This window comes from Physeter macrocephalus, chromosome 11 (genome assembly GCF_002837175.3).
Source record: "Physeter macrocephalus isolate SW-GA chromosome 11, ASM283717v5, whole genome shotgun sequence".
Taxonomy (NCBI): Eukaryota; Metazoa; Chordata; class Mammalia; order Artiodactyla; family Physeteridae; genus Physeter; species Physeter macrocephalus.
The window spans coordinates 179,886,905-179,901,516 of NC_041224.1; the positions used below are offsets into that span (position 1 = coordinate 179,886,905).

The 14,612-nt window shown below is 45.1% G+C and overlaps 1 protein-coding gene across 1 annotated transcript in view; it reads left to right on the forward strand.

Moving 5' to 3' along the window:
• Window positions 1-2,833: 2,833 nt before the first annotated feature.
• RCOR1 (REST corepressor 1) overlaps window positions 2,834-14,612 on the forward strand; it is a 124,256-nt gene continuing 112,477 nt past the window's right edge. Inside the window, exons 1-2 of the mRNA XM_024131069.3 lie at window positions 2,834-3,379; window positions 3,467-3,526. Of these exons, the coding sequence (XP_023986837.1) occupies window positions 3,079-3,379; window positions 3,467-3,526 (361 nt within the window). The 5' untranslated portion in view covers window positions 2,834-3,078. The remainder of the gene's footprint in view (window positions 3,380-3,466; window positions 3,527-14,612) is intronic.

Below are 14,612 nucleotides of genomic sequence, written 5' to 3' on the forward strand. Positions count from 1 at the left end.
GGGAGGGAGTGGGGAAGGCAGGTATGGACGCATCTTTGGAGTTTTCTGTCTTCTGTCATGGGAGTAGAGAAATGGGGAGGAGGCGGAAAGGGGCTTGGGAGCAAGGGAAAGTTTTTCCCCTTTTTTTGGGAAAATGCTAGCCAAGGGGAAAGAGAGAGAGAGGCTGATGGTACAGGAGAGCAGCGAGGGGAGGGCAGCCGGAGGTGGGTGCCTGAGATCAAGATTGGGATGGGAGAGACTGAGGGGGAGAGGGTGCCAGGCAGGCAGATGTGTCAGTTTGGGGACTGGAAGATGAGAGCCCGTCCGATGGATTCAGTTTTTCCCACTGAAGAATGAGGTGAGGTCACTGGCTGGGAGTGAGGGCAGAAGGGGCTGTGGGGAGTGTGAGGGGAGGAGAGAAGGTGTGAACCCTTAGTCTCAGAGGGTGGGAGAGAGTGTCACCGAAAAACATGGTGGGGCTGCTGACTCTGTGGAATGCCAGTTTGAAGTTCTGAGGTCACAAATTCTCAATCAGAAGGGTTGTGTGTGGGCCACCTTCCTCCACCCCAAACAATAGGCAGGGGCAGGAAAGGGGGTTTCCTTCAGGTTGAGGGGTTCCCTATGGTGGAAGAAGAGGCGCTGGAGAGATGGAATCTGTAAAAAATCCACCAGGCCAGGAGGTAGTTACTATTATCTGTGTCTTACAGACAAGGAGGCTGAGAGGGTCAAGGCCAGTATGGCATCTGTGTGGCTTTGGCGTCAAACTAGAACGGGGCCTGGCACATGTTAGGTGTTAATATTTGTTGAAAAAAGTGAATGGCTGGAAGGTCCAGTGATGCACCCATTGTTATAACCCAGCCAGGAAGTAGCTCCAGCCTTGGGGTTTGCTAGGTGGTGCTGGTGACCCCATGTGCTGTGCCATTCCTGCTGCTCTAATAAATGACTCAGTATCAGCTTTGTGCCCTTGTAGGCTCATCTATCCAGAGTCTTGTGGTATAACTTCATAGACACTAAGCGAGCAGGGCAGAGTGCTCTTAACCTCATTCCTCACACAGTGCTCACCTCTAGATGAGTCACAGTCCTCGGCCAGGTGGTTCAGCCTGGGGAATGCCACCTCTGGTTCCTAACCCTTGGCTTTGCTGTCTGCATCCTACCCAGGCCAGCTCTTGGGGAGTATCCCGGGGCACACACCTGCACTACCTGGGCTCTCCTAGGAGATGAGTGTCCTTTTAAGGGGAATCCAGGAGCTGCGACCCTGAACTTGGCGGGGGCAGTTCTCCTCCATGGGGAGGGCTCCCAGCGCTTTTTCTTACAGTTCATTCGGGCAGAATTGAACATGGTCACTTCACTTAAGTAATAATGATGGCTCATGCTGCAAAAAACGTGGAGAACATCCTGCTTATTTATTCAGGCTTTAAAACCATAAAACTTCAGATTTCTCCCCGTAGCTATTTATAACCAGAGCTGGTGTAAACTGTCCCCATATTAAGCTCAGGTTTGAAGTAACTTAAAAGAAATATAGCCATCCACTGCATTAAAAAATATATATATATATATTTCAGTTATAGACCTTCTCTCGCCTCCTGATTATTCCTGATTATGCACGAAGAGCGTGTTGTTTAGGGGGATCGGTGGGGGGGGGCAGATACAGACCTCCAGGGGAGTCACACACTCTCCCATTCCCCCCCCCCCCCCAGCTATAAAAGCAGCCCCGTGTCGGCCGGTGGTCACTCTACGGGCCAAGGATGTTTCGGGCTGGCTCGAGCTCTCCCTCACTGGGTGCCCGGGGTGGAGTGGGGGAGGCAGGGCAGGCAGCAGATCCGGAAAAGTGGCTCTTGCCTCGGAGGAAGTTGACCCTCCTCCCCTACCAAAGGCTTGGGATGAAAACAGCTTCTTCCTCTTTACCCTTCCCGGACCCCAGCCCATTTCTGTAAGTCCCCCACCCCATTTTTAAGTGCTCCCCTCCCCCTGTGACAATTCTGCTCCTTCACAGCTCTCCAAACGGCCATCCGGGACGGCAGGGACCCCGCGCCCCGACTCTGCGACCGGGCAGGGGCAGAGGACCCTCTCCTCCGGCCTCGCAGGCGCGGCGCGCCCCGAAGCTCGGGCAATCGCGGCGACTTCCAACCTCCCCCCACCAAATTAGCAGAAAGCTCCACTAAACCCCCTGAGCTCCTACACTGCTTTCTTCTACTCCGGGGGTGACTGTCACCTGAGAACCCTGTCCCCTGCACCAGGGTTCCCCCGGTGCTAACCCCCAAATCCCTTGGGAAAGGTGGGGGAGCAATTAGTTTCTTCCAATTAGTTTCCCTTCTTTGTATAGAACCCATTCAAACTGTGAGATGTAATCCTCCGCGCGAAGGGGAAAGTAGTCCCAACCTTGCATTCAATTTCTGTTCTCGTACCGCGTATATTTTACTTTTTGAAACCGATGGGATCCTCAGTGGAGCCCTTCGGGGAACGTGGAGGCAGAGGCCTCGGGGGGTGCGCGCAGGTGAAGGGGGGGCCGGCAGAAGGAGGGGGCGGGGAGGACAGCTAACTCCTCGCTATTGCCTAGAGAGATGGATCATGGGGCGTAGAGAGATTGCAAACCTCAAACCACGTACAGCGGGCGATACGCGTCAACCGAACCTGACCAACGGAAGCCCGGAGCCTCCCCCTCCCCGCTCTCCCGCCCCGGCCCCTTGGACAGACGGGTACGCGGAGCCAATCTGGCTGCCGCTCGCCGTCCAAATCCCACAAGAGCCAATGGGAGCACGCCGGGGGCGGAGCCACGCCCCGCCGGGTTGGGCTGCGCGCGGCTTCCCCCGCTCGCCCAGGCCCCGCCCCCCTCCCCTCCCGCTCGCTGCTCCTGGAGTAGTTAGTGCCAGTGAAGTGCGGGCGGCGATGAGAGCGAAAGTTGCGCTCGGCTCGGCGCTGGGGGCTTGAAGCGGCTCCGCTCTCCGCCCGCTAGGGCCGCCCTAGCCCCAACTCGCGCCCGCGAGCTCCGGCCGCGCCCGCCCGCCTCCGCGCCCGCTCTCACCCCCCTCCCCCGGCCCGGCGCCCCCTCCTCAGGAGCCGCGAGTCCCCGCCACTTTCGCCCGCCCCGGGCCCCCGCCGATGCCGGCCATGGTGGAGAAGGGCCCCGAGGTCTCAGGGAAGCGGAGAGGGAGGAACAACGCGGCCAACGCCGCCGCCTCGGCCGCTGCCGCCTCGGCCGCCGCCGCCTCGGCCGCCTCCGCCGCTGCCGCCGCCTCCTCGGCCGCCTCCGCCTCCTCGGCCACCGCCGCCTCCGCCTCGGCCGCCGCCGCCCCCAATAATGGGCAGAATAAAAGTTTGGCGGCGGCGGCGCCCAATGGCAACAGCAGCAGCAACTCCTGGGAGGAAGGCAGCTCGGGCTCGTCCAGCGACGAGGAGCACGGTAGGTGGCAGCCGCCCGCGCCGCCCCCGCCCGCCCGCTCGCTCGCCCGCCCGCTCGCCCGCTGACCTCCTCTCTGCTTCACCGCAGGTGGCGGCGGCATGCGGGTCGGACCCCAGTACCAGGCGGTGGTGCCCGACTTCGACCCCGGTGAGTAGCGCCCCGGCCCGGCCGGCCGGCGACCCGAGGGGGCGGACGGCCTCGGACAACTTTCTTTTTGCCTGTGGGTCCTGCTGTCCGCGGGGAGACACCCGCGCAAGCGTGTCCTGTCGGCGTGCCTGCTCCCGGGGAGGCCCCCGTCGCCGCGGCGGGTCGGATTGGAGGCGGCGGCGCGCGGCCACACCTGGCCACCTGGCCCGGGGGCTCCGGCGTCCCCGAGTCGGCACGAGCCGCGCCGGGGCCGGGCAGGGGCGGCCGCGCCGGAGAGTTAGCGTCCTGCGAGCGCCCGGGCTTGGGACGTCCTCGGACCCGTTTCTCCCCTGCGGAAGGTTGCCCCGCATGCCCTTTCCTCGTCCTGCCGGCCCCTGGGTTCCTGCCTGCCCCCGACTCCCCTCCCGTCCTGAGATCTCCCAAAACCAGTTAATAAAAGAAGTGTGCTTCCCAGAGGGCGCCTGCCCGGGCTGGTGGCAGTTTGATTTTAGGACCTATTTGTAAATGTGTGTGTATTCCCCCCCCCCTTTTTTTTTAAGGAACGGGTTGTGAAAGATTAGAACCTTAAGAAGCTTTAGCCTAACAAATGATGTCCGCCTGCAAGAAATCCCTACCCCCTAGCTTGGAACATTTGCTACTCTTGCTGCTCTTCTGTGTGGAAGCAGATTTAAAGTACCAGAAAAATCCAATCAGACAAAGGAATTCGTCAGTGAGATTCTAGCCTGTCTCCGTATAAGATTATCTTTAAAAGATTGTTGGCATGGAAAATGTTTGAAAGGACGTGGGTTTTCTTTCAGAAATAAAACTCAAAAGAGAACCTTGTGGAACTGGAGTTAACAGTCCTCCTGGTTGGAGGGCTTTAGAACTGAAGGTTCTCTATGTAGGTTATACCACGAGTTTGAGAAGATAAATGCATAAATGCTTTTCCTTGGAAACAAGACTGCAGAAAATTGCAAGGATCTAGCCCTTGAAAAAGGCGATTGCTCTTAAGCTGTTATTTAGGTATGAAACTCTGGGTGTTGTTTGAAGTGAAAATACATAGGGATCCCTGAGTGAGCTCTTGGGCACTCTGGAAATAAATGACCTTTCCCGTATTTGCCTTCTACATTTTGGTCTGTTGATTTAAATATCTTAAAGTATATGTAGTCTACCGCCCAGGTTTGTATTCTTTTTAACTTCTGTTAGTCTTTTTGATAGTTTCCCCTTCCCCCGCGTCTTCCTTTTTTGGTAGTCACTTCTCATTTATAAGAGTGACAGGATGGAACTCCGAGACAAGGCTTTTTCTCTTCTGTGCATGCCTTCTCCATTCCATGGTTGGCCACCAGGGGAAGCATACTGTTTTTTGGTTACAGTTGACCCTATCTTCATTTTGTAGGTCAAGTCCATCTTTGTTTTAATACACAGAACATAAAGCAAAGCTTGTCACCAAGTTTCCCCCACATATTTAAAAAAATCAATTTGTATATATCTTTTAGGTTTAGTAAGTTGGTCAGTTTTTTGGTACATTTTGTTTATATTCGTTTTGAAAGCTTTATTTAAATATGTTGGATGTGACTAAAGAAAAGGGCATATTTGATGGCAACAGCAAGAATTAGAATTCTGACATTCTTCTAAATATTGATGTCTAGCTCAGCATTGTTAGGAATGAGCCTGATTTCTCTGGAGTTGTTCTCTTTGAAATGGCACATGTAATAGGGTCATGTTTTGAGCTGTCCTTGCAGTTTTGATGGAATAGATGCAAGCGTAAATTTGCTAGAGACCTGCCATTCTGAAAAGGAAAACACTATAAGTGTTTTACTGCATGGTCTTACTGCCAGTTGATTGGGTCTTGGCATTAACATTTCCTATATTGTGTTTGTTTTAATCTGGAAAGGAATCTAACTGGTATGAAATAATTTGAAACCCTGTTTTGCCAATCTGAGCAGTGGGATGAATTCCTAGGTATGGCTGGAAATTGTAGGACTTTACTGTTTTCTACTGATTTATTTTTTTAGGTGTGTTCTCATTTAACTTAAAACCTAAGGGTTTGGGGCTTCCCTGGTGGCGCCACGGTTAAGAATCCGCCTGCCAATGCAGGGGACATGGGTTCGAGCCCTGGTCCGGGAAGATCCCACATGCTGTGGAGCAGCTAAGCCCGTGTGCCACAACTACTGAGCCTGTGCTCTAGAGCCTGGTCCGGGAGGATCCCACGTGCCGCGGAGCAACCAGGCCCGTGCACCACAACTACTGAGCCTGTACTCTAGAGCCCATGCTCCGTGACAAGAGCGGCCACTGCAATGAGAAGCCCGTGCACTGCAATGAAGAGTGGCCCCCCGCTCACTGCAACTAGAGAATGCTCGCGTGCAGCTACGAAGACCCAATGCAGCCAAGAGCCAAAAATATAATTAATTAATTAATTAAAAAAAATCTAAGGGACGGGGAGACTTCCATTTTGGAATAGAAATGATACACCAATTTTGTTTCATGGCAAAAAAATTTTTTTTGGTCTTTAGACTTAAGACAGTTTCTTTCCATGAGTGCAAGTTAGGAATAATACGGAATTTAGATTGTTACTGTTTTTTTTCCCTGCCTGAGTTTTGAATATTTGTTTGTTTATTTATTTATTTTTACAAATTTGAACAGACTGGTAAGTGTGAAACTCATCAGGAAACTGCTTTTTTAAAAAACTATTTCTGTAAAGATGTATGAGTGGAAGAAGTTGATCTTAATTTTTTTTAAGGTCAGATTTTATTTACCCACAGTATCCCAACTTGACCCTATTTAGCTTTAAAAGCGAATGGTTGAAACTAGATCCACCTGATACTCCCTGTATAGCCCAAGGAAGATTCATTTCTGTCATCCCTCACAAGTAGTGAGTGCCGTCCTAAAATGCTGATTCAGTTCTTATTATCTAATTAAGACCTAAACTGGATGACTGGATCAGAACTTGGTAGTTAAAATAACATCTGTGTTTATAATGATGGAAGAAGTTTTATCAGTTAGATTTAAAAACAAGACCAGAGTGCAGTTCCGTATCTTTAACTTAGTCTTTGTTCTCGTGTGGGGTCCAGACTGTCTTTCCATACTCAGTGCCGTAGTGTATGCTGAGTTGTCTTTGGTTTCTTTTATTTATTTTTATTTTTTATTTTTAAAAAAAATTTATTTATTTTTGGCTGTGTTGGGTCTTCGTTGCTGCATGCAGGCTTTCTTTAGTTGCGGTGAGTGGGGGCTACTCATTGCGGTGGCTTCTCTTGTTGCGGAGCACGGGCTACATCTAAGCGCACGGGCTTCAGTAGTTGAAGCATGCGGGCTCAGTAGTTGTGGCGCACAGGCTTAGTTGCCCTGCGGTGTGTGAGATCTTCCTGGACCAGGGCTCGAACCCGTGTCCCCTGCATTGGCAGGCGGATTCTTAACCACTGTGTCACCAGGGAAGTCCCAGCATGTGTTATTACTGTCAACTTCTATCTGTGCTGGTTTTCAGTATCACAGTTCACTAATAGTAAAACTAAGACTCTTACAGAAGAGGAAATGTTAATGGTAAATATTTTTGAGGTAATAGCCCTTTAAACATACACCCTGTGTTTGGAACATTGAATCCAGTATATTTAATCAGATTAGAAAATTTGTGGTTGTCATTGGCTCAACTGTCACTTCAGAGTTGACTTGTGTTAATAAAATGTGTTATGCTTTAATGTGGAATAATTTTTCTGAAGAGGGTGTCTTGACCTGCTTTTCATTTCTTCTTACTGGTGGCTCTGTGTTCCTCATTAAACACATTGCTTGCTATGCTTTAGTTTCATTGTAAAAATCAATTTTAAAGATACCCCCAAATTCGTAAGTTACAATGAATACTTCGTGATGTAGACGTACTTTGAGGTAGTGTTTACCCAAATGAGAGGTCAGGGTAATGATAAATCCTGTGAGTAATCTCACCTTCATGATGTAGCGAAGTAGGAGACACTTAAAACTGGTTGTCGGGAGGTTGAATGCCCCGTCTCTGTGGTTAAGAAGGTGGTTTAAGGTCGAGCTCGTCATTTTATCTCAGGAGCCTCAGTTTCCTCCATTATGAATCAGGGTTCTTTCCCTCACTTGTGGCCTGTGATTATGTCAGTTATAGTCATCTTTTTAATTTCCGGCTTCTTTCAGAAGCAGTATAGAGTAGACTGTGAGAGCTTGGGCTATGAGAATCGTCAAACCCAAGTTCAGATCTTGGCAGTGCCTCTTGACAACTGTGTGTTGCCCCTGGGCAAGTTACTTTATTTTTGCTTTCATCTGTGAAGTAGAGGTAGTGGAACTTCTTCCTCAAGAGAAGAAATTAACTGAGCTAATACATGTAAAATGTCCAGCGCAGTGCTTGGCACACAGTGAGTGTTAAGTAAACACTGTCTGCTGTCTTATTCTAATTATCATTTTGGGGACTTCAGTTGCCAAGCAGTGGTCCCTGCATTGCCTGCTTTATTGCAGAGGTAAGACTGAATTATAATGAAGCTGTAGATTTGAATGAATCATGCACTGAGCTATTTGAAGATGATTACTTTTAAGTTACCTGCTGCAATTTAGGTAAATATTCTTTCCTGGAAGAGGGAGAACTAGTCCAATACATTTATATAGCAGAAAAGTACACTGAGATCCAGAGAGAATAGGTAAACCTGTTCAGATCAAATTTCTGGATAGTACAAAAGAAACCTTGAATCCATCCCTGGGCCAGAGTGAAGTACACATTAACTGTGTTCTGAGTTAGGGAGTTTTTGCTCTAAACTTTCACGTTCTTGTCTTTGAGAGTTAATGTTTTTGAGGTGAGGTTCTTCTGCCACAATGTTCCCTTCCAAGGGTGATGAGTGTGATTCACAGGTTAGCTTGTTGAGGCTGATCAGGGCAGAGTTGTTTTAAAAGCAGTCCTGAAAGTCCTTGGTACTGAAGAAATTTAGGCTTACTCTTAAAAAGCTATTTTCCATGGTGTTATAAAGTTCTTTGGGGCAATTTAGTTGCAAGTAACTTCTTAGTCTTTGGAGATGAAACATTAAAGTCTATCCAAGTTATTGTATTCTCCCCCAGTTTATATTACTTTTTATATTTTACTCTCTGCTATATAGATTGTTGTAATTAATTTGTAATTTAGCCCTCACTTTCTTCTGAGCCTTTCTTTAGAGGTTCTATGCATAATGTAAAAGTAAGAAATAAGGCTTGTATTGGTTTTTATATTTAAAACAGAACTGGAAATCCCTTTTGTGGAGGGAATCTCTAGCAGCACAGTAAAAGTCTGAATAAGGTAGGAATTGGGGATTGAATGCTGATTTAGTGATTTGGAGTGAGTTAATTCCTACAGCTTTAAATAGCAATTATGGAAAATATTTGTGACCCTAGAAATGATAAGGGGTAATAGTTGTAATTTAACAATTTCTTCGGTTTTGTGTTATGGAAATTCTTCTAATACATATATCTGTCTTCTGGTTGAGCTTTATGTTTTCTGTTATTGATTTAAAAAAAATATTTAAAAAATAGACTGGTTTAAGGTGACAAAAGGTGTTTTGCTAAAATGCTTGAGACATATTTTAAAATAACATTAAAATGTCATTTAAATGAAATGTTGACAGTAAACCCTACAACTTCTGTTTTTTTCATATTAGTCAAATTCTTTAAAGATGGTGATGTTAGTAAAAATCGCACAGTAGACATAATTCTTTGAAATTTCTGGATTTTCCCTTCCTTGGAGTAATGAGAGAGAAAATTGTAGTGTCCGCCCAGTCCAGCCTTCCTGTGTTCTAGATGAGGAAAGTAAGGCCTGCGGAGACAAAGTGACTTGTATTTGTCTTTCAGTCATTAAACGTATCTCCAGGTAGACTTGAGGCCAGTGAAGCCAAACTTAAAACTCTTAATGTTTTAGAGCATTGTTACTGCATACACAATAATTGGGAACGGTAATATGGGTGCATGATTTTAGAACCAGGAGTAAGAGTTAAATTTCTAAAATTAAAGTGATTAGATAGTGATTAGATGTTGGAATGTCTTTGCAAATTATCATAAGGTAGGATAGAACTGTAAAGATAGAGTTATTTAAAAAAAACCATTCAAATAAAAAAGAAAATAATATCTACAGTTACATGCCCGCCACTGTGATTAAACACTGTTGATGTTAGGACGTATTTGCTTCAGGTGCAGGTAGAGGCTAATCCTTCCACTCCTGCCTTCACTAACTGGAAGGTGATTTTTGTTATCCCTGTGATAGTTTGCATCCTCTATGAAGCAGATGCTGAGATAGAATTAGACGTGCAAGAATGTCACAGGGGTAAATGCCTGTGATGATAGAAGAGGACGAAGGTTAGGTGTCAAAGCCTTCAGAATGGGTGCAGGTGTGACACCTGTGAAGGAAAACAGAAGGAAGGATGATTGATGATTGGATCCAGGAGCCTAAGATTGCAGTGCAGCCAGAGCGCAGATTGTTTGTTAGAGTGCAGTGGGCAGGAAAGGGCCTGCCCTAGAATGCCAGCTGTGTTCAGTCATTGGCCTGGCGTTGGTATGAATGCTGCAGTGGACCCCAAAGGTGCTGGGCAGCCGGGGCTGTCAGCTGATTACACTTCTCTCAGCTCTTTCTCTCTTGAAGGGAGATCTGAGTGGCACACTCTCAAGGCCAGCAGAATGCCCATGTGTGTTTTTGTACTTCAGTACGTACTTATGTGTGAAAAGCAATATGTTTTGTTATTGTCAAAGTCTTTTTGTAAATGGAATTATTTGTGCATATTCACTTGCTTTGGTGTTTTCCAAACAAGTACCTTGCCACTAACAGGCACAGAAAATTCCTTTCCTTCACCCAATTTTCACTAAGGTGTTAGGTTTATTAACTTTTTGCAGTACTGTTGTTTTGTGGTTTATATTGGCATTTTTCTAAATTACTGGTGAGGTTAAGTGTGCTTTTATGTGTTTTTTTGGCTACTTGGTTTCCTCCTGTGAATATATCTTTTGCTCTTTTTCTGTAGGGTGTTCTTTTTCTTACTGCTCTGTGGGAGTTCTTTATATATTTGGATACTGATCCTTTATTAGGGTTACATATGTAGAGTTTTTTGTTTTTTTCTCTAGTATGGGGGTTGATTGAGTTTCTTTTCAGGAAGGAGTAAAAATATATCCCAGGTTGGATATGTTTCGGCTCAGAGATTGGACTTGGTACATAGCTCCTATAATAATTGTCACTAGGACTCCTGGTTTTTAAGATGAACGTCACTGAGAATCGACACATCTTTTTTTGTTACGTTTCAGCTTTATTCAGTTCATTTGGTGTACTAATTGTTAACCGATTGACCTAAATTTCAGTACCAGATGACTTGAAAAGCTCTGATTTAATTTCTGTCCAACATCTAGTTATAACAGCATACTAGTTAGAGGTTAAAGTTACAGCTTTAGTTTCCATGATGGGCAGTTAGTTTCCTATAACAGGTTAATGTGCTGTGGACTAAAACCAAATTCAGCTGTCTTATGGGTTTGTCACTGATTATAAGGGAGTGGGCGAGTGTGTGGATGGGGAGGTGCAGCTAATAGAAGACCCTTGAAGGAATGATCCGTCAGGGCCAGGTTAGTGTAGTGCTGGCTGTGTGCCAGACTGGTTTGAACACTTTATACCTATTAATGATTTAACACAACAATCACAACAGTCATATCAGATAAAGTTGTTATCACCATTTTCCATATGAGGAAACAGAGGCATGGAGAGGCTTATTGTGATGGTTCAACCTAGTAACTTGCCCAAGGTAACCCATTCTGAGATGCCAGCCGTTGTCGGAAGCACCATTATTTTATATGTCACTAAGAAAGGAAAAACACCAAGATCCCATTAAGTGTAAGTTGCTGTCAGACTTCAATCTAGTGTATTTCAGGGAGAGCCAGCCAGAAATCCTCTTTAAGAAAAAACACTTAAGAGCAATACTTTATTGGATCAGTTGCTTAGTTGTTTCCATGTGGTCCCAGGTATTGTGGAGTTTTATGTTTAGGGTTGCCAGAGCCTGCTTCATGTCCAATTACATTCCTCCTCTTCCTGTCAGTGAAAACACAAATGAAATGGGAGGTATCTGGCTTGGTTGACTGGGGCAAATTGGAATGAGTTGCTTTACTCCATGTATGTCGAAATAGTCATTTTCAGAGTGTAAAATACAATTTTTTTTTTGAGGGGAGTGATTTCTTGCGATTGGATGACATAAGGTTACAATGGACCCTGTTATGTTGGTTACCCTTTAGTTTAACAGTTGAGTATAGCATTTAAGTATCTATCCCCCCCCATATGTTTTTCTACAGATTCGTACTGAACTTGAGCTGTGGAATGTATTTAAGAACCAGGTCTTAATAAAGTGTGAAAAGATACACAAATTAAAATATCTAAGAGAGCATTTAAAAAAAAACCCTTGGTTTCACCTGTACAGCTATCTGGTTAGTATTGTTCAACAACTAATTTTCCTTCCTTGTATATCATTCCCATCCTTCCTCCCCCATCAAAAAAACAAAAACCAAACTAACCCTGCCCCGCCTCCCAAAAAATCCCCAAAGTATATATTTCTTTGTGTTATTAGTGAATTGTATTCTATTTTTCAAAGACCAGAGTATACTTAAAGAAAATTGTAAGCTTTATTCTGTTTGTGAAGTTTGCCATGTTTGATTTGATCATAGTGTAAGTTAACTAAAGACTAGTTTTTGTCTGCCCAGAACCCCAAGGTTTGCCTTGTACTTATACCGAGGGCACTTGGGTGAGTCTCTGCTCCTGAAGTTTGGCTATAGTTATCCTTTTCAGCAGTTTCATCTAGTGACCAAGAAATACTACCTGATGGTCCTATTTATGCCTGAAAAGATTAATTAAAATTTTGGGCGTTGGTTAAACATTCTGTTCACTTAAACTGTGCTGTTTTACACACATACATACTCTTACTGAAGATTGCAGATCCTGCTTTACTGACATAGAAGCTTCTGGGCTTGGGCTAGTTCTGCTTTCAGACTTAGTGTGGATATAGGGCGATCAGGATGGTAAGAAGAGTAGGGTAAGTACTTGGCTAGTCTGGTCTTACTCGGTTCCATAAAGTCTTCGTGGTGTCATGTGCTTCTGCTTTCTTAGTTTTTTGAGCCACCAATTCGGTTTCAATATCTCAAGGTTTCTCTTCTCACTTGATGTAGCTGAATGTGGTTCTGCGTTTAATAGGAACATTGGTGTGCACTGACTGACTTACCTTGAATAGGCATTTTGTAATGGACAGTGATAATTAAGCACCAAGTTTAGTTAAAAAATGGAAACCCAAGGGAAAAAAATGAGCTTTAAAGTTGCACTTAAAAGCTGGTTTTCCCTGTTTTCTGTGCCTTTTTAGTAATGAATTTGTATGAATTAGAGATACACATCTTAGATGCATTCTTAAAAATTTATTTGTATCAAGGTGAATTTCATTTGACATAAAATTAACCATTTTAAAGTGAAGAATTCAGTGGCATTTAGTACATGTACATTGTGTGCACCCACCACCCACACCATCTAGTTCCAAAGTGTTTTCATCACCCCACGCCAAGGGTGCTGTGAGGCATGGTGTCGCAGGGTCACCTGACCCTGGGGTGGAGGAGGGGCATTGAAGAAGCCAGGAAGAAGTTTTAGGTGAAGTGGTCCGTTGAGCCAAGCCTTAAAAATAGGAGTTTTTCTGTGTTTATGATTTTATGATGTTTATTAATTTAAAAATTAATATATATAAGCTGTAAATGTTAAAAAATTATTTTGAAAATGCTGATCTTTCTTAAGAATTTCAATCTAGGTTTTCTTTTAAATTGTCTTGAGCTGTGCTGTCCAGTAATATAGCCACTAGTGATCTATAATTATTTAAATTTAAATTTATTAAAATCAAATACAATTAAAAATTCAGTTCTGTCACACTAGCTACATTTCAAGTACGTAGCTATTGGCTGCTGTATTGGACGGCGCCGAGTAGGACATTTCCATTATCCCAGAAAGTGCTGTTGGACAGCACTGATCTAGAGGTTCGGATGAAAGCTTTGTTCTTTTTAATTTTTATAATTAGTTCAGTAGTTTTGCCTCTTTAATCAAGGTGCATGATGAAATGTGATATTGGAACAGCCGATAAATATTATGATGGCTGTGTACTGAATTCCTCTAGTGGAGTATTTGTTATAATATTGCTATTAAGGTATTCAAAATAGGCTTCTTGAGAAAGCAAGTAGAAATTGGAAGCTTGGAGAGGTTTGTTTTTTGAGGTGGTTATTTAGTACCTAATTAAACCAAAAGGATGATTAAGATATATGGCTATATTGAAGATAAATGTAGGACTTAAAAAATAAACAATATGAAGGCTCAGCCTTTTTTTTTTTTTTAAGGGATCTTTATTTTCATTCATTTATTTATTTATGGCTGCGTTGGTCTTCCTTGCTGCGCGGGCTTTCTTTAGTCATGACGAGCGGGGGCTACTCTTCATTGCGGTGCATGGGCTTCTCATTGCGGTGGCTTCTCTTGTCGCGGAGCACGGGCTCTAGGCACGCAGGCTTCAGTGGTTGTGGCAGGTGGGCGCAGTAGTTGAAGTGTGTGGGCTTCAGTAGTTGTAGCATGAGGGCTCAGTAGTGTGGCTCTTGGGCTCTATAGCGCAGGCTCAGCAGTTGTGGCGCATAGGCTTAGTTGCTCTGTGGCATGTGGGATCCTCCTGGACCAGGGCTCGAACCTGTGTCCCCTGCATTGGCAGGTGGATTCTTAGCTACTTTGCCCCCAGGGAAGCCCAGAAAAGGTTAGGTTTTTAAAACAGCTTTATTGAGGTTTAGTTGACATAAAGTAAACTATACATATTTACACATACACAGGTGTGCATATATTAGGCTGTTTGAAGTCCCACAGCTTACTGATGCTCTGTTCATTCTTTTTCTTTTTTTTTTTTTAAATAAATTTATTTATTTTATTTATTTTTGGTTGCATAGGGTCTTTGTTGCTGCACATGGGCTTTCTCTAGCTGCAGCGAGCGGGGGCTGCTCTTCGCTGCAGTGTGCAGGCTTCTCATTGTGGTGGCTTCTCTTGTTGTGGAGCGCAGGCTCTAGGCGTGTGGGCTTCAGTAGTTGTGGCGTGCGGGCTCAGTAGTTGTGGCTTGCGGGCACT